The sequence below is a fragment of the Lipophrys pholis genome, assembly GCF_963383615.2.
Source record: "Lipophrys pholis genome assembly, chromosome: 15".
NCBI classification, from domain to species: Eukaryota; Metazoa; Chordata; class Actinopteri; order Blenniiformes; family Blenniidae; genus Lipophrys; species Lipophrys pholis.
Window position 1 is genome coordinate 17585021 of NC_137642.1, and position 22119 is coordinate 17607139.

The 22119-nt window shown below is 43.5% G+C and overlaps 1 protein-coding gene across 4 annotated transcripts in view; it reads right to left on the reverse strand.

Annotated features, from left to right (window-relative positions):
* Positions 1-19718, reverse strand: part of b3galnt2 (beta-1,3-N-acetylgalactosaminyltransferase 2) — a 27499-nt gene extending 7781 nt beyond the window's left edge. The window contains exons 1-12 of one of the 4 annotated variants that reach the window (XM_080481680.1): positions 19450-19718; positions 18683-18809; positions 18200-18300; positions 15699-15898; positions 15119-15214; positions 13353-13463; positions 13128-13206; positions 12379-12562; positions 11911-12036; positions 11584-11743; positions 11442-11498; positions 10214-10391 (exon numbers count right to left, since the gene is read on the reverse strand). In XM_080481680.1, coding sequence (XP_080337806.1) covers positions 10254-10391; positions 11442-11498; positions 11584-11743; positions 11911-12036; positions 12379-12562; positions 13128-13206; positions 13353-13463; positions 15119-15214; positions 15699-15898; positions 18200-18300; positions 18683-18809; positions 19450-19558 — 1488 coding nt within the window. In that variant the 5' untranslated portion in view covers positions 19559-19718 and the 3' untranslated portion in view covers positions 10214-10253. Of the gene's footprint in view, positions 1-9422; positions 10392-11441; positions 11499-11583; positions 11744-11910; positions 12037-12378; positions 12563-13127; positions 13207-13352; positions 13464-15118; positions 15215-15698; positions 15899-18199; positions 18301-18682; positions 18810-19449 lie in introns of those variants that run through there. The other 3 variants (XM_080481679.1, XM_080481682.1, XM_080481681.1) reach the window with 3 other exon arrangements.
* Positions 19719-22119: the final 2401 nt, after the last annotated feature.

Sequence of the window (22119 nt, forward strand, 5' to 3'; positions counted from 1 at the left end):
AACTTTCTTTCTTTTACTTTTTAGGACAGACTTTTATGAGGTCGCCTGCGATGGTTCATTTGTATTTATTCAGCATTGAACCGAGCCGTTCTTCTAGTCAGGGGAGCGCCGGTTGTCCTGGCACGGTCCCAAAAACGAAAGTACATCCGAGGTACACCGGTGTGTGTTTGTTTGCTCCGTCAGCTCAGGTGACACAAGACGAAACACAAACAGACAGATGAAGCTAAAATGTGTCAGGAAATTCATCCAGGATTGGATTAAAAGCAGCACCTGGGTATAGCTAGACATGATTGGGATGTAGAAATACAACTGTACAGGTGGCTAAACTAGAAACAAGAACATCACAAAAAAAAAAAAAGACACAAAACTCTTAAGACCCATGAGGGAATAATCCGAAAGGGCAAATCATCGTGACAAATTGGAAAACAAAACAGATCATTTCCATTACAACTCTTGCCACATTGCGAGAAAGTGACGGGTTTGAGAGCAGGCTGGTAGAAACTTTGCTTTCAGCGATTGACATTGGGCAAACCGTTTCTCTGCATTTAAATGTCCTTAATCCCAGTTAACCTGAAGTACACGTGGAGCTCAATCTGACCTGCAGACAGACCTCTGAACACAAGCTCCTTTCTCGGACCTCAGTGTGGAGTTTACATGTTCTCAATGTGCCTGCTGTGCTCCAGCCTCATTAAAAATAAATAAATAAATAAATACACGCAAATGGGGATAATTGGTGGCCATGAAAGTGTGGATGGAGATGGACTGGTGACGGGGGGGACTGGGATTGGATCCAGCATCCTGGATTAGGTAAAGCGGTACAGAAGATGGATGGATGGTGTTGGAAATGAATGACATCCCCTCAATATAGTTTCTCTTATCATGAATTCTTCCTAAACATTAAATATTACTGCAGACTGTTCCCCTCCTGGATGCAGCCTTTGAACATCGCTGGAATATATTGGACAGTTTTATATTATTTCTTCTAATTTTTCCACACAGAATCCAGACTTTTCTGGCAAAAAAATAAAAAAAATCCCCAGTTAGTCAGCCACGACTTCATCACTTCTCTGGTCTCTCAGAAGCTCTCGTCCCGAGCCCAATTTGCCCAATGACTGCAATTTTGCTCTCATTTCTTTTCTTCTTATTTTTTCTTTGTTAAAATGGGCTTTTCATGGTTAGTGGAGGCTGAACAAATTGTAAAACAGCTGGACCACTTGTTGGGGACTATTTTGAGCCGCAGAACTGGTGTCCCAGTGAGTGTCAATAGCAGCAGGCAGGATTGGCACAAAAGATTCCAGAGTGCTCAGGTTTGTGGTCATGAAAAACAAAAAACAAAAGTGTGACAGACTCGTCAACTTCTGGATGACAATGGAACTGGGCCACGCAGAAAATAAGCCACATGGAGCTCCGTGTACACAAGACAGGTCATATTGATGTACCAGTCTGCTGTGAGGCAGTTTGTTCAAAGCTGAGGGGGAAAAAAAATTAAATAAATACATTTCAGAGGCTCACCAGCTTTGAGCTTTAATATCACTTGATGTACAGCCTTCATAAAAAGCTTCTTTCAGATTCTAATATTCATGTCAGCGTAGTTATCATATTCATGTCACTGTTCCCAGAACAACACATGTTCTCATGCATAATTCTGCCAGCGCTGGTTGTTTGTATAAAAAAATAAATAAAAACCCCTCAGCGCGTCTTCATGTCCCACTAGGGATAAAGAGGAATAACAAAGTACCCACTCACTTCACCAAGCTGCAGTCACTGTAGCCTGATTAAACCAGTCCTCCCAGCTTCACGTGGCTCGGTATTGATTAAAGGGACAGAGTTGCACTGCAAAGCAAACACGCTCGTCTCGTCGTCTGACGGTGTGTTCCTCCTCTGGGAGATCCACAGAGTATGGATGCTTGTGACTCACCAGAAGTGTGAATAAAGAAACTTTCCAGTTGCATTGTGAGAGACGTAAAGTCCAGTTCTTCCCGGGGGAGTAAAAACCAGGAACCTGTGACTCCATGAAAGGCTTCCAAACCTTGTGGAAGTGCAGTGGGAAGAAGCAGGAGCGGTCCGTTACTTTAATAAAGCTGAACTGAGGGGGAAATGTCTGGCGTTCGCTCGGCTGACATCAGGACACCTCTTTCCAACACGGGGTCGCATCAGGTCACATCGAAACCACAGAGCGGTTTCCAAGACTCGCATCAGGAGACCGACGAGCTAATCCCCCGTCCTCCGCAGGCAGGAAGGCCGTCAGTAATGGTTCAGTAACGACGGAGTTCATTATCGCCCTCAAACGCCATCACAGTAAATCTGCCGTGTTTTCACGGCGCGGGGGTCAAGTGGCCTCACGAACGGTGTGATTCACTCTGTCGTCCCATCGCTTTATCAGAGACGTGTGCGATCACGTGTTGTGGCGTCTAACCAAGCCGACCTTCCACTGAAGGCGTCAGCTCACGGATCTGCGGTGTCACACGACTCACAGCTGGGCTCCGCAAATGTTTGCAAGGAATAGACTGAGCCTTAACCTCGAGGGAGGGGGGAGAGAGAGAGAGAGAGAGAGAGAGAGAGAGAGAGAGAAAGCAGCGGGTGCGAGTTCGAACTGGGAATGAAAACGTTGCCCCATTAGGGCATAGTTGTGTGTCTAATAATATCCCCTCAGTCCTGTGAATCGCAGTCAGTCAGAAAACGCTGGTTTTGGATGCCGAGGCGTCATGAATAAATGATTTCCTCCTCGTTTTGGGTGCACACAGAGGAGGAAGAGGAGGGGGCACGCCTGAGAAGAGGAGGCTGATTGACAGCCGCGTGCAAGGCTCTGCGAGGAGAGTCGAAGAATCTGGAGTCGTTTCAATGAGTATGCAGATGCACGGCACCCAGCAGACTCACTGCACCCTCCTCTCGCTCAGATCTGGGACAGCTGCGCCTGATCTGAATCGAGACATCCTCACCCCGACGCCGCAGGTAGGTTTTCATTTTATTAGCGGCAAACTGTACGCCTCCACGCTGCTGACACACGAGAAGAGCCGGTGTGACTCAGGCCACGGGCTTGAAAAGTTCACTTCGCCTGAATGGTCAAATCACATCAGAGTAACGGGAACATTTTCTTTTAATATAATGATGCAAAACTAAAAAAATTTCCCATTGAATATTATACATTCCTCAGCAACTGGGAAATGGGAATGTCTTCGAAATGGGATTAATGGTTCTATTGATGGGAGTCGTTCTAAAGAATGGTTCGTTCCTGAACGTCACATCTCTAACGTGGAGGCAGAACTAGTGAAGTCAGTGGAAGAGGGACTGACGGAGACGTCGCCCTCATTAGTGCCGGAGTCACTCTGTTCTTTTTTTGACATCTAACACCATTACTGTCCGGTGCTGACTTTTCATACGGGCGGTGTAAAGTTGTTTCTTGACCTGAACTCTTTTTGTTTCCCGCTGCCACTAATATCTCCTCCTCCCTGATAAAGCGGGAAGCGTGGCTCCGCTCCAGCCTCCAGTCGCTCCTCTTTCTCCAACTTAGCTGTGCTTATCTGCGTTCACATGAATGGAGCACGCCGTGGACAACTCAAACTCTGGGGTGTTAGTTGTTCACGTGAAGGAGAACCGCCGCTCTTGGTTCCTTTAAAAGAGCCGTTCAAACAACTGATTCCTTTTGCAACCGGCACATCTGCAGCACGTCCCCCGGGCCCATTTCCACTCACTGCACACTGTGATGACAACACTGTATTACTTTTCTGCGTGATGATAACTCACTGCACTATTGTACCACGGTAGTATAACATGTTTACGAGGGTATATAAAAAAAAAAAAGGATTTTACTTACTTTGCACTTTTCAACTGATCGAGCATCGTTTGGCACAATCACACAGGACTGGAGGAGCCACTAATCTGTCGTATAATTACAGCACCAGGTTTAGGTACCTGATTTTTCGAAAAGACCACATCGACATGGTCCATGAATCGGATTATTTAAGCCCGCAGCTGGATGGGAAATGGTTTTCGGGCCATGAACTCACACAACCTGCAAACTATATTATCATAAATAAATATGTTTTCTGTGAAAAAACAAAAAAAGGCTAATGTGATGCTCCATGCATTAATGCATTTCTATGAAAAATTTATTTTTTCACGTAGATGCATGCAAGTGTTGTTTCTTTTTTTACTGTAAGCTTGTAGCACTTTTAGATTTTGTATCTATTTTTTATTTTTTTATTTTTTTAAATCAAAAGTGCACTAGAAACAAAGTATTTCTATATTATGTTAATGTTGCACTCTGTAATGAACAAATAGTCCGGGTTGCAAGCTACAAGAAACAGCAGTATAACCTTCAGTGTAGCTGTGAACTGCATCATCAGGATTTACTTTACAAGCAGCAATTACTCCGTATTGGTTTATTCGAGTGAGCTGCAGATTTTCAAAGGACGGGCTGTTTCTTCTTACCATGTGAATGCTCTCCCCACTCAGAAGTGAGATTTTTTTTTTTTTACAAATGGCAACATTTGACAATTCGCAGCTGCCCGGACTCACTTGTAATTCAAACGGTTGTTATGACAGCACAACAGAGGTGCAGAGACAAATCAAGATAAACATGAAATGCTCCATCGTCATATCAACCTGTCAGATGTTACTTGAAGAAAACTATGATATAGAGCCTGAGGAAAGCAATTTATTGCCTTGGTCTATGTGATTCTTTTTTTTTATGTTTCATAGGCAAGTAAAGCTGCTTAATAATTATACTGCAATATTATTTTGTTCCATTGTGCACTAAATGTTTCATTGGGACAAACGAGCACATGCAGGTAGCGTCGTACCTCTGTAGTTTTCTCTGAGAAAAGCTCTCATCTGCTCCTTCAAAAAATCTGCAAGTATTCTCCAGCATTAACCATGCTTTTACCGACAAGATCATCAGTCTCGCACGTCAACACAAACGCTCTTTCTCCTCCTGTGCTGGTATTAAATCTCAATGCATCGAGCTGCAGACGGCAGCCCTGCTTCCCGACACACACACTGACTTCAGGGGGAGGTTGATTGAAATACGGTGAGGTGTGTACGTCTGATAATGGACTATATTCAGGTTTCTGAATAGCTGTTGGTATAATACAGCATCTCAAAAAGCCAAACGGCTCCTCTGCTTTTCAGACAGGAAAGAGCACCGAGCTTTGCAATGGAAGAGGGAAACCAAATGCAGAGTTCTGACTTTCATCAGACAATGAAGTGCAGACGCAGTCGGTGCTCGTCTCCGACTCAGTTCCTGATGCAGTGCCGTCTCTGGGCGCAAAGATCACGGCCAGGCACGTTGGAATCTCTACATAGTTTCACTTTCTCAGTGCAACATTGAAAATAGCCCCGTCATGCTTTTTACCTACATATTTCTTCACAATGAACCATCTCTCACTTCACTATTGAACTATTTACTATTATTGCTATTGCTATTATTACTACTACTGAATCAACTTATTTAAAAACTTATTTTACTTATTTATTACCCATTTAAGTATTTTGCAGGCCCTCTTGTAGCTTTTCTTAACATCTCGCTGGCTTAAAATTCTAAACAACTAATGAGAATTAAATCACTGGGAAATTTTCAAATTCCCAAAATCATTTTAAACCAAATCAGATTTTTGCAAGAAAGGGGGGCTGCATGCTGACTGCATCCATCCATCCATCTTCTACACCACTTCATCCTGTTCAGGGTCACAGGCTGCTGGAGCCCATCCCAGTTAACTAAAAGTGACGGCAGTGTACACGCTGGACCTTCCCTTGGTCCGTCACAGGTCATTAATGTAAACAAAACAACAATCAAAATGAACATTTGAGGATTCAACAGCATGAAAAAGAAGAACAGAATTCCTCACGTTAACAGAGCGACCTCGCAGATTCCCGCGTGGACCCGAGGCTGCCTGAAAACCACCCGGTCTGAATCAGGTGATGAGGAAGACTAAATGTTCTCTTAATTACTTTTTATTTCGTTCCCAGAGTGTTCACATAAAACACCTGAGTAGTTTATATCCAGGCGAAGCTAAAGCGAGAGAATTCAGAGTAAACCAACACTCAAACTGGGATGTTGTTGTGAGAAGCAGGAGTGCCAACCGCTGCATCCAGTACCAGGATATTTACGGCGTGGCTTTTCAGTTGACATTGGAATTACCAACTTAAAATAGCTTCCATGGCAAAAACAGGTTGTAAAATGTAGTTTATCTAAAGTTACAAATCAGAAGATATTATGGAAGCAACCAGAGCTCCCCTGAGTGTTCTTAAAAACACTGCAGTTCATCCGCAAGAGCAGCGTAGCGTCATAGCCGAGGGCCACACTGGAGCAGAGCTGATTGTAGAAGTCATTGGAACGGTCAAAATGCTTAAGATTGAAAAGACTGCGTTTGCTAAAAACACCCTTTGGATCCTCAGAGCTGCCCGTGGTAAAGGCATCCCATTGCTTCCACTCTGCAACACAAAAAAAAAAAAAAAAACAGCTTCCAGGATGTGAAGGAAATGTAAAGTAGGACAAATCTGTCCAGTGTGTTAAAAGAAAGGTTGGTCAAATGATAAAATGTACAACTTTACAAAACGGCTCAGCCTTCCTTATCCCCGAAAAAAAAAAAAACTATCGGGGAGGGGAATTATTCCCTGCAGATCCCCTGAAGGTTTCACTAAATTTTCAGCAATATTTCCTTTGAGTTTGAAATAAATAAATAAACAAACAGGGACTATTCCCTAAAGTTTGTCGTGAAGAGATGAGGTTGCCGGTTCCCTGCTGCACTGTCGATGCTAGAAATGCATCAGTCCTGAGGGCAGGCCGTGCCTGTGGTGGTACCTGTGGAGAGAGTGTTCTCACTGCAGCAACACTTTCCTGCTTTTCGCTGATGCAAGTGGCGCCTTAGTTTTGGGCTTCTGCTTCGAGCTTTGACCTACTTCATGCTCACAGATACTTTTCAGCTACTTTGGTTCTGTCGGAGTTGTTCTGAGCCATTTCGGCCTTTCGTGTCTGACCTCTCTTCGAGCATTAAGGCGCCGTTGCTCTGAGGCCTGCGACTCGTTCCCAGTGAACCCCGGAGACGGTGGCGGCCAAGCGGCGAGTCTGTCATTTCCACAAAAAGTGAAACGAGACCATGTGGCACCAACCACCACACCAAATTCTGATTCGGGGTCCCGGGGGGGGGGGGGGGGGGGGGGGGGGGGGGGGTATATCTGCAAGTGGTTCACACTGTTGCTTAAATGCAATAAAATCTAGAGTTTAAATCTTCTCCAGGTGCTCACATTGGCCTTTTGAAACGTGCATGCCAGGTAATCGGTAGCTTTAAACGTGTTTAAGTCACTTGGTGTTAATAGATGGGGAGCTTGCACGAAGGAGAAAAAAAAAAAAGGGGGGGGGGGGGGGGGGACTATGTAAAATGAAGCGTCCACCAAGTCTGTCAAGAAAATGAAACTCAAATTTGTAATGTCACCACATTCTTGTATTCAATCTGTCGCACCGAGGACGATTTGTGGTAAGAGGTGAAACTCCAGAAAAGGATTTATTAAATACAATTAACTCCAGCGCCTGAGTTCCTTCCACTTTCTCAGAGCGGCGCTTGTCACAGGCTAAACGGATGATTGCACATCCCTGGCAAAATATTAATAGAGTGAAAATAAGTTAGTGGTTCAGGGAATTGTACTCCTGTCGTCACTTAGAAAAGATTACAAATGTGCGCTTCAGGGCGTCGACGATTCAAGACGGGTGGGGTCTATTAATATCAAACATATGGATGAATCAGATATTCTGGGTCACGATGATGAGCAGCGATCTCATGATTCGGCTTTACACAGTTGTATTTTCTCCACTTTGGATTCTTGAGTCTTTTAAGAATCGACTTCATGTTCACAGGTATTGATCTCTCAGAGAACAAAGGAATCCATGAGTAGCGCTCCCCTCCGATAAAACATCATCTAACTCTTGTTTGTTCCAATACATGAGCATCTTTTCCTTTAAGATCCGGTGCAGTTTGACAAAATATGATCGCACACACACACAAAAATGTTATTTTTTTAAAAATGTATACGGTGGCAGATAAAAGGTAAGAAAGCAATTCAAAAAGAGGGACAGAGTTGTTAAAATTATTACAAAGGACAAGCCTGAGGAGATTCTGAATATAATACAAAACAGCCGTTTGTTTCAAGTCATTGTGACAGACTCGGCTGATTTGATCGCGTGGTTGGATGGGCTTGCATGAGAGAGCGGGCCCAGAATAAAGGATTCAGAGGATTTGGAGCATATCTCTGGAAATAAAAATGCTAATCACTTAAACATTTTACACCATCGCGGAGCAACAATATCCCCACAGCGCTCATCAAACTTTAGACAAATTCAATAACTTCATCTTCTAAAGAAGACGTGCGGCCGCGTGTCATTTCCACGCTTCCCTCGCTTCACAATGAAGGGCTCCGAGCGAAATCAGCGAGAAAGGCTGATGGGGTGAAAAACAGCATGCTTATCTATGTACGAGAGCGGAACAGATGCGGAGATGACTTTATCATGCAGCTCACTGAAAGAGAGGAGGTGAACAAATGAGATGAGGAGAGAGAGAGAGAGAGAGAGAGAGAGAAGGAAAAGGAGAGGAGAGGAGGCGGGGTCAGAGGCAGAGGAATGTGAGCTCCAGTGTCAGCTTAATTGTGGGAACAGCTTCTTGGCAGGTAGGATGAGTCTAAATAAAACAAACGACTTGTATTATCCTCCATTAGTAAAATATTCAGCATCATCTTTCATTATTTACAAAATTATACAGCAAAGGCAATCAAATAGTAGAGACTGAGAATCAATCACACGACTGCACTGGAACAAACAAGCAGCACTGCAGCACGCGCTCAAAGGAGACTTATGATTGGTCTTACGATCTGGCCGAGCCGGTTCACTACCATTGATTCACGTGAAAAGCAAAGATCAATTTGGGGCTTAAACACTTTGCAGGTTAGATGAGGTTGTGGCTCATTACAGAGTTTTGTCTTCAGATCTCAAGCTTGGCGCTTCGATCTCTCGTCTGGTCTTGTCAGTGTGTCCTTGGCAGGACCACTGAACTCCCAGCATGGGAGCAAACGGCGAGTGAGTAAATAAGTGAGTTTGATAGACCACGTAACGCGTACCGAGACCATTCAAATCCACCCACCTTCTATATTATTCGATTCAGGCTATGGGGCTGGAGCCGATCCCAGCCGACTGCGATAAAGAGACTGACAGCCAGACACACTCATATTCACACCTACGGGCATTTTTAGAATCAGTAATTAACTTCAAATGCAGGTATTTGAATGGGAGAAACTGAGGATACCTGCAACGTGATTTTATAATCTCCTTCCTGTTAGGAAAAAGGCTCAGAAACAAACATTTCAGGACAGACTTGACAGGACCCGTACAGTCGTCACACACACCTTGTAGATTTAAATAAAGAGCGAGTCATTAATCTCTCTTAAGTGTTCTTTATTACCTCTGAGGTTTCATAAAACCATGTTCAATGAGTGAGTTTGTTCCGACACCGTCTCGTCACGCTCCAAACGTCTGTCGATGTCACAAGTGTTAACGTACGTACAGAATGATGCCTAACAAGTACAGTAAGGCCACATCACTACTTGCACAATAATGGTTACAGTACAAACTGTGTGCGTTTGTGACGAAGCTCGTCGTGAATCTACAAATGGTGAAGAGGATGAGAAGCTTGAGACAATAATTTACAAAATATAGCAATGTAGAGCTTTCACCTTTAAAATACCATCTGATCGGTTTTAGTCCAGCATTGGTCAGTCCTGGTCTCCACCAACACCCAGTGTACTGCTCATCAGAATAACAAGAGTACTCGCGTCTTACAGCAATGATTGTGTCCACAATGTGACAATCACATGCTGGGATTGCACATAGTCGAATCCATCCCTGACCACGACAAGTCTTCCTTCGCTTTTCCTTTTTTCCAAGGTCAGTAAACAATTGCATGATACATCCCAACAGGGCGCTACAGCTAAATGTGAGTGCTTACAGTATTCTGAGGATGTTATTCCATCGTAATATAGTATTTTGTGAAAGTTAAGAACCTGCAAAGTTTGAGATTATTTTCCATCAGAAAGTCTGGCATTTCAAAAAATCGAAGCATTTCGCTCATATCATAGCAAGAAGAAGAATAGACAATGGCTCAGTTTGGTGTTTTAAGGAAAATCACAGAAACTCAACTGACGGTCAGTGTTGAGTGCAGTTTTTACCCACAGTGCCACGTGGTGCGTGCGAGCGCGCGTGTGAACCACATTTAGGGTTCCCAGGGACAGCCGCAGGGGTCTCCACACATCCGCTTCCTGTCCCAGAGGGCGTGCAGCTCCTGGGCCGTGTGCTGGGGAGATGACAACATGTCCAGGTAGCACTCCTTCTCGCACAGCCAGCCGGCATCCTGGCAACAGGAGACGAGGGCCAGATTTGATTAGTGGCCCTGTGCCGGTTCAGGTCAGTGGTAATCAGCGCCTCCCGGTCCGCTCCAAATGAGCTCCGTGTTGCAAAGATTAAAGGAAAACGCTCCAGTCGCACCACGATGAGCTTCACACGGGGGCTCTTGCATCCACCTCACAGTCACAGGTAAAATGAGGTGAACGTGCATCGATCAGAGCTGCAATATATACTGAATAGATGTGAAATTACTAGTAAGTTAAAGTGCATGTTTACCACTTCTTGTTTTTCAATCCAATTCAGCCGTACAAGCTTCGATCATCCACATATTATAAATGAGGGGAGAAAACCTGCCCTACTCCATCAAACATCACTACGTTATATTAAATCTCTCCTTTCGTGCAGTTGAATGAATGAAATGCTAAATCTCACACTGTAAAGTTTTACGATGTTTACCTGCAAAAAAAAAAAAAAAAAAGGTCTTATAAACAAGATTTACTAGCAAACTGAGCCAGGCACCTCGTCTCCATCATTCAGTGTCGGTGTCGGCAGGTAACGGAGCAGAGACAAAGTCTCCTAAAAGCTGTGCAGATATTTCACATTAGAGCAGTGAGGGAAGGCCACTAATGTCATTAGAAATCTCCATGAAACAGAACTTTAAAACATATATGTTCTGCACCTTATTTAGGGAGACGTGTAATGGAAACACACTCAAATATTTATAAAAATATTACAATTTGTTTTAATTTACCTTTTTATGTGCATACTGTACAGCTGCTGTCTTCCTTCCAAGGGAAAAAAGTTTGAAATGCACACAATTTCCATCAGTATTTTTTGTAAAACTTTTCCATTTTAGCCATGAAGGCTTATCTGTTTGATAAAGGCTTGTGCACAGTGAAAACACTGGGCACAATGATTCCACATGCAGGACCTTATCATTTACGACACAAGTCTGATAAAAGGTTCAATTTATAATTGCATTAGGATTGTGTCAACACAGCAATTCGCCTGTGATCAATGGGCCTTGCAGGAGCGGCAATTCAAGCGGTTTCTTTACCTGATATTTCTGTGGTCCAACAGCTGCCATCCATATCCCCATGCTCACGTCCTCCCCCTGTGAGGAGACATTCAGGACAGGCCGCTCACTCCCATGGTCTGAATCACGTGCCCGCGACCGCTCGGCGTCGACCATACTTCACCTGGTACGCCTTCAGTTTCTCCGCATTACTGGCGAGCCACTGAACCAGGTCACGAGAAACCACGTAGCCAGAGCCGCAGGCGAACGCCGGGTAGGCCGGACTGGCGTACTCCAGCTCCTGCCACTTCCCGATACGATCCACTGCCCAGCTCTGCCTGAAACTGGGTCAGGACGGCAGACAGAAATCATCAAGCCCCTTCGACTTTCCACTCAACCCGACTGAGCACAACGTTGTTGCTTCTTCCGATTGCTGATAACCTGACCGTGCGAGCAGGAGTGGATCCACAATAAACACCGTCAACACGATCAGACATCAAGTTGTACTTACTTCCCCCACCAGAAATTGCTGCGCTTGAGACCCTTCTGGTCAATTTTCATTAATACAGAGTCCACATCGATGTAACAATCATCATCCGTCTTGAGCAGCAGATTAAAATCAGCATTTCCCACAGACCTGCCAGAGAAGAGGTGCGCAATCTTAATTAAAACCCGCCTTCTGATTTTCTCTGGAATATTCCAGACTCCATTTACTTTTCAGATACGACAGAGTCGAGGGCCGGCGGTCTGCAAACGAGTCAAACACATCTGAGGTCGAAGCTTAGGACAACAGTTTGTGTTTTGCTATCTCATGACTCATAACTGTACTCCGTCCCCAACTGAGTGATTGCAATCTCGATCCTCACAGCAAGACATTTCGAGACGACGACGACACACTTTCATTTCAGGTTGCTGATTTCCTCAGAGGGCCCAGGCAATTTCGGAGACAAGAGAATGGAGTCATTAGCACTCGTCGTACCATTTATAGAACTGAAGCAGTTTGGAAGGCACGTTCCTGTAGGTGTCCACCACGTCAACGAACACCATGTCGCCGTGCCGCAGGCTCTCCTCCTGCAAGGCTGCGTCCTCCTGCCTCAGCCTGGAGGCATGGCGCTCCATCCTGGTGGGGCGGCCCCGCAGGAGCCCCGACACACCCTCCCCATCTGACGCAAAGGCAGTGAAATGAAAAAAGCAAAGCAGGATAAATTGAGGAGGTAATTGTGAAGCATTTTTATATCACAAATGATATTTGTTTTTGTTTTTAAAGAAATCCACATTAACTTTTTACACAGCCAGAGTTTAAATAAATAAATGCACCTTTGAGAGATAACTTTAACCACTGGCTGACAAAATAATAGAAAATGAAACCACTTTACAGAGGGGATCATTGGTTCCGTTGGCAGGAATATTGAACGATGAATTTAATTGTTTTCCACAAATGGCATACAAATCCATTTTCAGATAGACTCCAATGCAAATACATGCAGGTGAAATCAATAATTTAACACAGCAGGGTGCAAAAGGGATGGAAGGGAACATTTCTCCTTCCATTCTGCACAAACGCAAGAGCCCCGAGGTGAAAAGGAGCTAATCTTCCAACCTGCCAGGGTGAACAATGCAGTTTCTAGAAGTTTTAAAATGCCGGCGCTTCTTTTATTGGCTCGTAGCGTGATTTCGATCAAGGTGTTTTCATATGAAGCTGAGAATTAATTTGGTTGCTGGACCCACCATAGATGGTAAATGTGAACCCTCCAGCCAAACCGGGAAATCCAAGAGCACTTCTATGAGGCAATATGCCCTCTGCGATCTGCAATTCCAGGCAAAAAAAGCACACACAAGCACACACACACATGCACACACACACACCCACAGAAAAGTTTTCCTTCTTGAACTTTCCTTTTGCTTTTAAACTTGAGAGGATTTCCTCATACATATATTTTTGACACTGCGTACAGAAGAGATCTTGAGGACGCCTCCTCCGTCGTTGAGCTGCACAGAGGAGGAGTTGACTGTGGTCAAAGCAGCAGAGTCCAGACTCTCCCAAACCAGGGTCCCCTCAAAGCCCTGCGTAAAAAGACGAGACGTGTCAAACTTCCAAAGCGTTAAAAACTTGCCTCTCATTTAAGTTGATTCCACAACTTCATTAACCCCCCCCCCAAGACATGTTTAAAAAGTTTATGAAAATATCTACTTTGAGAACTGAGCTGATTTTCTTCCGAAAAATGTAAATTATACGAGAAAAATCTAAAACACGTAGCCCTTCCTCCTCATTAAAAATTAAAATTAAAAAAAATATATATATATATATGAATATGCAAATATATTTCATTCCTCAAGTTTAACTGCAGGACACGAACGTCTCACATTCCACTGTGGCGTTGATTCTTAATGTATGGGGCTTCATGAGCGGTTTGAAAAGCTCCCTGAAACAAACGTCAGGCTGATATTTGGTTCCATGAGTCCCTGCAGTATCAGTAAACACACTTAAATTCACCGGAGGTGAATTCATCTGCCAATCTGTGCTGCAGTTGATGCACAAGAGACTTGGTTTCAGCCCCGCAATGCTTCACACTAATAAGGGAGGGGCATAGAAATTTAATAAAACACTTCTATTTGATGGTAAGAACCCTCCAGTGCACAATGAGTCATCAGACGTCTGAAATCATTATTCAGGAAAATGAGTATTTGATGTGAAAGTACTTAGATAGTAATTTTTATGACAGCTATTGGGCACAGATCGAGAAACAAATGAACACCTAAGCCAGACACAGAATAAAAACTGAGTTGTTTTCTTCATTTGGAAGCGTGTTTAAAGCCGTGACAAATCACACTGGTCTGCTGACTGGAGTTTATTTTGATGGAAAAATCTCTCTCGACTGGTGTGGAGGCAAAACGCTGCAATAGTGCTTTCAAAATGGAGGTCAATAGTTTATTTTTTTTAGCACTTAATGCAAAATGCAAAGTGAATTAACAAGATAAGAATCTGCATTCGGTGTAAGCGCCATCAGTTCTTGAAGATCAGAGTTTGTGGGTCGGTCACACCATCACTTCCAGGACTACGGGTTATTCTCTTCGCTGAAGGTGGATCTTAATAAATACTGGTTGTATATTCAAGGTTTTTCTTTTTTTTTTTTTAATCCGTTGCAGAATGAATTCAGAGCCAATCAGACACTTTCCTGCTGGTATTACAGATAAGTAGTATTTTACAGCACTACACCAAAACTTTATCTCATTACTGTATATCACTAAAACCCCCAAGAATCAAGAGTATAAACAACAGCCTCAGCACATTTAGGAATAGAGGGACATTTTAAACATGGTAACTTAACAACCCTAGTGAAATCTTGTCAGTTACGAAATCCAGAAACTTGAAATTTTACACCGTTTAAAAGGGAGTAAACGTGTGGTCCAGTATTCATGTGCTTGCCGTCAAGGTGCAACAAAGTGCATTTATCCATCAGAGTGTGGTCAGAGGTTAAATCAGATTAAAATGTACAGCTAAACACCGCTTCAATCAGTTCCCAGAGACACCTGCAGAAGACTGTACTGGGATTTTGGTTGTGACGAATTCATAATTATGTACCAAAGCATTGCTGATTAAAATTCTGCTGACTTGAGATAAAACCAGGATAGAACATTAGTCCAAATCCAAATAATTAAAACATATTTAATACACAATATGTGACAGCAACATTCCTGAGTAAATGTGATAATCTGACCTTAGGCAGGATGAACTGCTCCACTGGTTTGTACCACAGCCAGTTCACCAGCGTCCCCATGCTGATGGAGCTGAAGCGAGCCGTCACCACTGCTTCCTGCGAAAACCACAAGAAGGTTTGATCCATAAAGAAACTCGCAGTAGTAACTCAATGTCACATCACATTACACAATAGAAATTTGTCCTTAAAAGGTTTAAGTTATAGCTCTAAAGCCTTACGTCCGTACGTTGCAATCGTCACATCTATTGGAAGCTTACGGAAACGGACCAAACGCTGCAGTACGACCGGGAGCCATTGGGGGCAGTGTTTAGATTAGAAGCAAATAATAGAAAACAGATAGTTTTCCAGTCAATACGCTTCCTTACTGCCTCCTTCTGAATCATCTGTGTTAACTTTCTCTGCAGTCACATCTCAGTTATCATAGAAGCACTGGCACCTACAGTAAACTTATCCCTTTCCGTATTTATATGGAGCAGAAATGAGCTCAGTCCTCCAGCTGCCCCCGGGCTGTATATCTACCAGGTTCCACAGGACCGCAGCATACGGGAGGCGTTCTGCTTGCAGGTGGAGGCTTGTTTACCTCCTGGTCCAGCTGGAGAAGCTTCACCGTCACGTTACTCTGGAGCTCCGGGAGGGTCTCGCTGGAAAACACCCCCAGCCTCGTTATCACCACCGGGTGCAGGACCTTGAAGTCCAGGGCGATGGCAGAAACGTCGGAGGGGTCGAGCACCGAAGGGTCCGAGACCGTCACCATCTCTATCTCCGCATCCTGCTCCGCCACTGGGACGCAGAGAAACCAGAGTTACTGCACGAGCTTTCAAGAAAATTTATTACAGTCCCAGCATGCCGACTGGCTTTTTTTTTTTTTCTTCTTCTTCTTCTCCCCGACGATGAGGCTGCCTGATTCAGGGAGAGCCGGAGCGCATTCAGAGAAGAAGACTGGTAAAGCTACACCATCAGCACTTTGAGGAGCCGGTTCCTGGGACAGCTGTCTTCAAAGTGAGCTTCTGCTCATGAGCGGAGTTTCTTAATTACAAAAGAGCAGTTTATTACCCCGGAGATCAATGAAAACATCAAGGCTGTTAGAGAGAAGCAGAGCTTCTTTTTTTTTTTTTTTTTTACTTTATATGCATTCTACACAAGTTCTCTTGCTCAGTCCAAAATAAAAGACAATTAGAGGAGGAGAATCTTCCACAAAGGCAGCGCAGCAGTTCATCAAACCCAGTGTTTCTCACGCAGATCGAATTAAGTTGAGCTGCATTTTTTATTTATTTTTTACCCACATGTGAGGACACATTTAATATTCCTATGCTGACGACTCCTCCTTACAACAAATAGGAGCCGTGCTTCTCTCAGCAGTGTCCATCTGCAGATGAAGAGTTTATTCAGTGGAAGAATAAATGAAACGCAACATAAATTAACAACAGCCAACTTATTTATTTAGTATTTTCAGATGATTATGGGAATATTCAACAACTACAAATGTCCCGGGATGTTCAGAAGCAGATTAAATAGAGAAAAACATTCAATCATTTTTCATTATTGGCAAAGTTGCCCATTATTTTCCAGATCAATGAATGAAATGTCAGAAAAAAAAAACGTTCTGCATGACCTCGTCTGATTTATTATTTTTGCTTCAACAAGCCAAAGAATAGGATTTATTTTTATTTTGTCTTTATTTTCTTCAGGTAGCAACAAGACGTGACTTGAATTGATGAAACGGTAGAAATGAGTTCATAAACCTCTGAGACTATTAGTATCACTTCTTTTTTTTTTTTTTGCTCATATCTGCAGTCCTTGTTAATAAAAAGTGGTTTTACACTTAATTTGAGATTTCATGCACACTGTATTCGGGAGTTATGATTTCCTTCAGTAACAAAACATAAATACAATTTTTTGCCATATGCAGAGATGGCTCATAAAATTTTGCATTAAAATCCTTGAGACAATATTATCGTTTGTTTCGTAATACAATATGAAGTTTTCTAAAAACGAAGAAAAACTTAATGTGGTTACATGGAGAGACTGTTAATTGTGAACTGTGTGTCAACTTTCCCCGCGAATTAATCATTTTGTGTGAGCAATTAATCATTTCAAGGTATTGTTTCATCAGCAAGCACACTAATCCAGCACTGCAGGATTGACGTTTAAAGCGCCTCCCAGTGTCTTTGAATGGTGTTGAATATTCTCGAGAGTTTCCCGCCGGTACAAACCATGAACACGAGTTGGGAGCAGGATTACGAGGAACAAAATCTGGAAAAAGTTAATTAGCGTTCACCTGCTCCTCACAAATCTCCCCGTGATGAATGGAGGGTAAACACCCACATTTCAGCAACAATTAATTGTCTGCTTAACGGTTGCTTTGACCTGAATCTCCCCCGAGCCAGGTAGCCAACTGTGTTTAAAAGCAGCCATTGTCTCCTTCTCCTCCAATCATGCCAGGCTCCTCACACCGACGCCGCCCGCGTCCGTTTCTGAAGCGAATCACGTCAACACTTAGAACCATTAACCGCGGCGGCGAGGGGAGGACGGGCTGGAAAAATAAAACATTGCCGTGACCCTAAAGGCCGGTGTCTGAAAAAGCCCATTCTGATGAGCAGTAATTATGTGTTCATGAAGGCAGCAAACGCCGCGGTGGCCGCAAAAACCAGGAGAAAACGTCTGAATTGGACTGGCTCTGTGAAGGTGAGAGACATCACAATTACTGCGGACGCTCAACGTGACAGCCGGCTTGTTCAATTATTTTATATGCAGCACGTCGGCGCTTCATACAGCTCCAGTTCTCCGGTGTTAGTAAGCACTTCTGGTTCCCCCTGCAGCAGCAGCTCTGTCGACTGCAAGACATATCTGCAGCTTTGGCCTTGGATACAGAAAGGAAAAGTTGTCCTTGAGCTGTGGGTGAACGTGAATAAAAGGTGTTTTACTTTCCTTCTCAACACACGTTCTTTTCATTCTTTCAACTCCGGTTATGCAATTCTGCCTCGGCTCCACTCCCAACAATCACACGTGTAAACAACAAGATTGCAGAGAGCAATTCTGCGTCGCAAAGCCGCAGGTGACAATCGTCATCTCCCATCTTACCTGGTTGGGTGAAGTTCAGGAGGGAGCAGGAGTACGGATCCTCTCTGTCCTCCTCCGGAATGGGACACCCATGTTCACCCACGATAAACTTCACCCCCACTCTGGAAATGCACACAAACATTAATGCGTTTTTTTTTTTTTCTCTTTCTCCAGAGTGTGTGTGCAATATTCAGCTACAAGATTTCTAAAGAGTGTCCATCTATCCACCCTCCGTTGCCATGGTTACTGAGGGTTGCTTAAAGGCCATCACACCTTATCTGTGCTCAGATCACTGAGTGAGACAGAAATGGACAAAAAAAAAGAATAAAAGAGAACAATATCGCCCGCTGGTCAGGCGGAGATAAAAGGGTTGACGGGGCGGGTGGTGATTTGCTTCCAGCTGCGGGCTTTATTCCAAAAGTATGACAGTCATTAAAAAAAAAAAAAAAAAAAAAGACAACAAGAAAACGAGATGAGGTGTAGTTGGGGCTCCACCCGACAGACCTGTGCTGAAAGTGGGGGTGATCCCTGAGATAGCCCAGCCAGGTCTCTCTTATCGCTTGTCGCAGTTGGTGATGGTGTCTCGCTGACAGCACTCCCACCAAAACTTCATAGAAAGGTAATGGTTCATCTGCATGGGAGACACAAAGCATTGCACAAACACTGATGACATTGGGGGGGGGGGGACGATTCTAACAACAGGTTGCCTCAGCTTACACAAAGAAAACAATCATAATGATGATATAAAGACAAAGATGGGGGATAAAACTTTCAGTTGGAGAGTTATAAGCAAAATAAGGGAATAAAAGCAGAGATTTTTAAGGCTCGGCTTGATTCATGCCTCCCATCCCTGATCCTGACAGCAGTTTCCTCTGAATTATCACTTTGCAGTGACTTACACTGATGCATCCCATAATTCATCTCGTGAAAATTAATGTCTTCATGAATGCATCAGAAGGTGCTTAAACTACATTCTGCCCGTAGCGCCGTGGATCTGATAAGCAGCGTTATTAATCCGCTTGAAGTCAAGACACAGCAGAAGATGCTCACTATCCCAGCAACGCCCCACGCCGTTCAACTCTTTACCGTTTCACTCCGAGACGCGCACAAAAACACTCAAAGCTCCGCTCCGCACCACACGCTCCACACCGGGGCGGTGAAAAGCAAAGTTCGCCGGCCGGATGTGGGAAAAAGTTTCGAGGTTGTGAGGAGGCAAAAGCTCGAGGTTGTGGCTTTCTGTAAAGAACCAAATAAAATTTAAAAAAAAGTACCCGAGTAAGTGTCGGTGTCCGGCGGACTGGAGGAGGGTCTGCGTGCCAACCACAAGTGCACGAGGACGGCCACAGCACAAGGCAGCAGAATGAGCGCGAGCCTCCGCATTCAGCCGGAGCAGCCTGCGGCGTTCAGCGGCGCGGAGCCTCTTCCTGAGACGGAGCCGCACGGCGCTGCACGGTGAGCCGCACGGTGTGAGCCGCTCCGTGTGCGCGCCTCATTTCAGCTCCGCAGCCCTCCGCCGGGCTCAGCACCGCCTCACGTCTCCCTCCGCGGCTTGGAGAGACGGACCAATGGGAGTGGAGCGTCCCGCCGCGGTGCATACTGGGAGATGTAGTCTCACCGCATGTACAATATGAAATTCATAAATTTCAGCAAAACAAAACTTAAATATTTATTGAAAGCTCTTTTCTGTAAATGAATCAACAAAATAGTAACAAAATAGTACGAGAGGAAAGATATATATGCCAATCAAACAGTACATTATCCAAACCAAACATTTAGTTAGTTGTGATACTTATTCATTCTAATTCTTTTACGTTCTTTGATGGTTGATTTTATCCAATTTGTTACTCTGAATATTTTTCATGTGTATTTGTATGTAGTATGTTCGCAAATATTGTTCCTTTTCATCTTTTGTCAATCATTTGTAGTGCAGCTTAAGATTTTATTGACCAAAAAAATGCCAAAATAAATAACCATTTACAGACTGATGATTTATTGATCTGTAGGCTTTCCATCCATCCACTCACGTATCTTCGATACAGCTTTATTCTGTGCAAGGTTGCAGGTCACTGAATCCAATACCAGCTAACTATGGGTGACGGCAGGATACACCTCAGAAAGGTCACCAGTCCATCACAGGACAAACACGCAGAGACAGACAACAATAAGCACTAAAATTTCACACCTAGGGGCAATTCAGGGTCATATCAATTAACCTTGTGCAGGTTTCTAAACGGTGAAATACCCAAAGGAAACCCACACTCACACAGTAACAAAAAAAAACTAAAGAATGGTGTTTGCTTTGTTGTCTTTTCAATAGCTATAATTTGAAAGAAAATACCCTTTGACTTATTTCTCTACCCCATAAGCTTAGAGTTGCTCTCTCGTGTAACAATGTCTGTAAAGTATCAGTATCAGTATTGGTGATAGCAGCTCAAGTTTCACTTTTTCTCACATTGAAAATCAGTGGTATCACAAACTACCATGGAAACTGTTATTAGAAGTTGCAACGTGGTTGCAAATATCTTGAGGAATGAACCACTGATCTACCGAGACAGATCCTCTCTGGAGGCCACACCGTCACCTCTAGGATCCTCTGTTCTTCTTAATGTTCAAGATTGTTCTTGATGACATTGGCTGCATTTTCATGGTTGGCTTCCTCTGTTACAGAAAAGTGAATGTATTACTTGATGATAAGTGGGACTAAAGAGCTAAGTAGTATAAAAATTTGACTTCTGTTAAACTCTTATTTAACATATTTTTTTATTAATTTACCATAGCTGCCCCCCCCCCCCCCCCATAAGAGAAATAGTAAAATAAGCATCATGAATATTTATCACAACACTAAAACATTGAACCTTTCCCATGATGACCACATCAGATTGTTTGTGGCTTTTCGTTAACCTTCAGCTAACCTTGTGGGTCTGTCACACACCGACGAGCGTGTCCAAAGCAGAGCACTGACACACGAATCATTTCATCCTCCTTACACTCAGGTGACATGTTTTAGCTGTAAGATGAGAACAAAACTTTCAGAAAGCTGTTTCTCAGTGCTGCGCATGAATCATTTAAACGGAATCTATTGTGCATGGAGATGGATGCTTGAGGAGGATTTCTTCTGACTTTGAAAGCACCCGTGACTCTTGGAGAGGAGGATGGGGCCACCCCACCAAATGCGCCTGCTGTCTTGCTTGTAAACATTTCGTTTGTATTGATTTTAATTGAATTCCAGTGTTTCACAAATATCTGCCATCTGTTTGAGCGAAAAATAGTAATGCACTGGAAAATTCCAGGATGCAGAGCACTATATGCCAGTGTAATGAGTAGAAATCACAACGCCGCGGCTGGAAAACACCATGCTGTGCCAGGAGATAAATAATGTCATCAGAAATTACTACTATTCTTGTGTATTTTGCGTACACTTCGGAGGCTTCCTGCTCAATTTGGAATATTTCTCCTGCACAGATTGTCAGCATTAGATAACCTACTGCCCCAGGGATAATTACTTTCCCGCGCATTATATAATTCTTTTTGGACTCGTATTCATAGATATATACTCATTACAATGATTTAGTTCTTTCTCTCCGACACATTATTCATTTGAAAGAAAAAGGCTATTCATAGCATGCTCGGGGTTTTTTGAAACACGTCCCAGCATCCGGCTTTATTGTGGCTTTCCAGCCTTCATCTATTCCAGCCTTGTTTATGTCTCTGATTTGTGGTTTTATTTATATGTTCAAACATATTTACCTTATTCCGACTCGTGCATTTTTCTTCCTCTTTCTGTTTTGCTTTGCTGCATTCAAAACAGTGGAGACCGACTCCACTTTTCTCTACATCTATTGAGATTTCTTTGTATTCAGTCATTTCCCAACTGAGAAGCATGTGCCTGCAACATAATACTGAGACCTACATCTTGAATTTCTAATTTTAGTTTTCTTGTA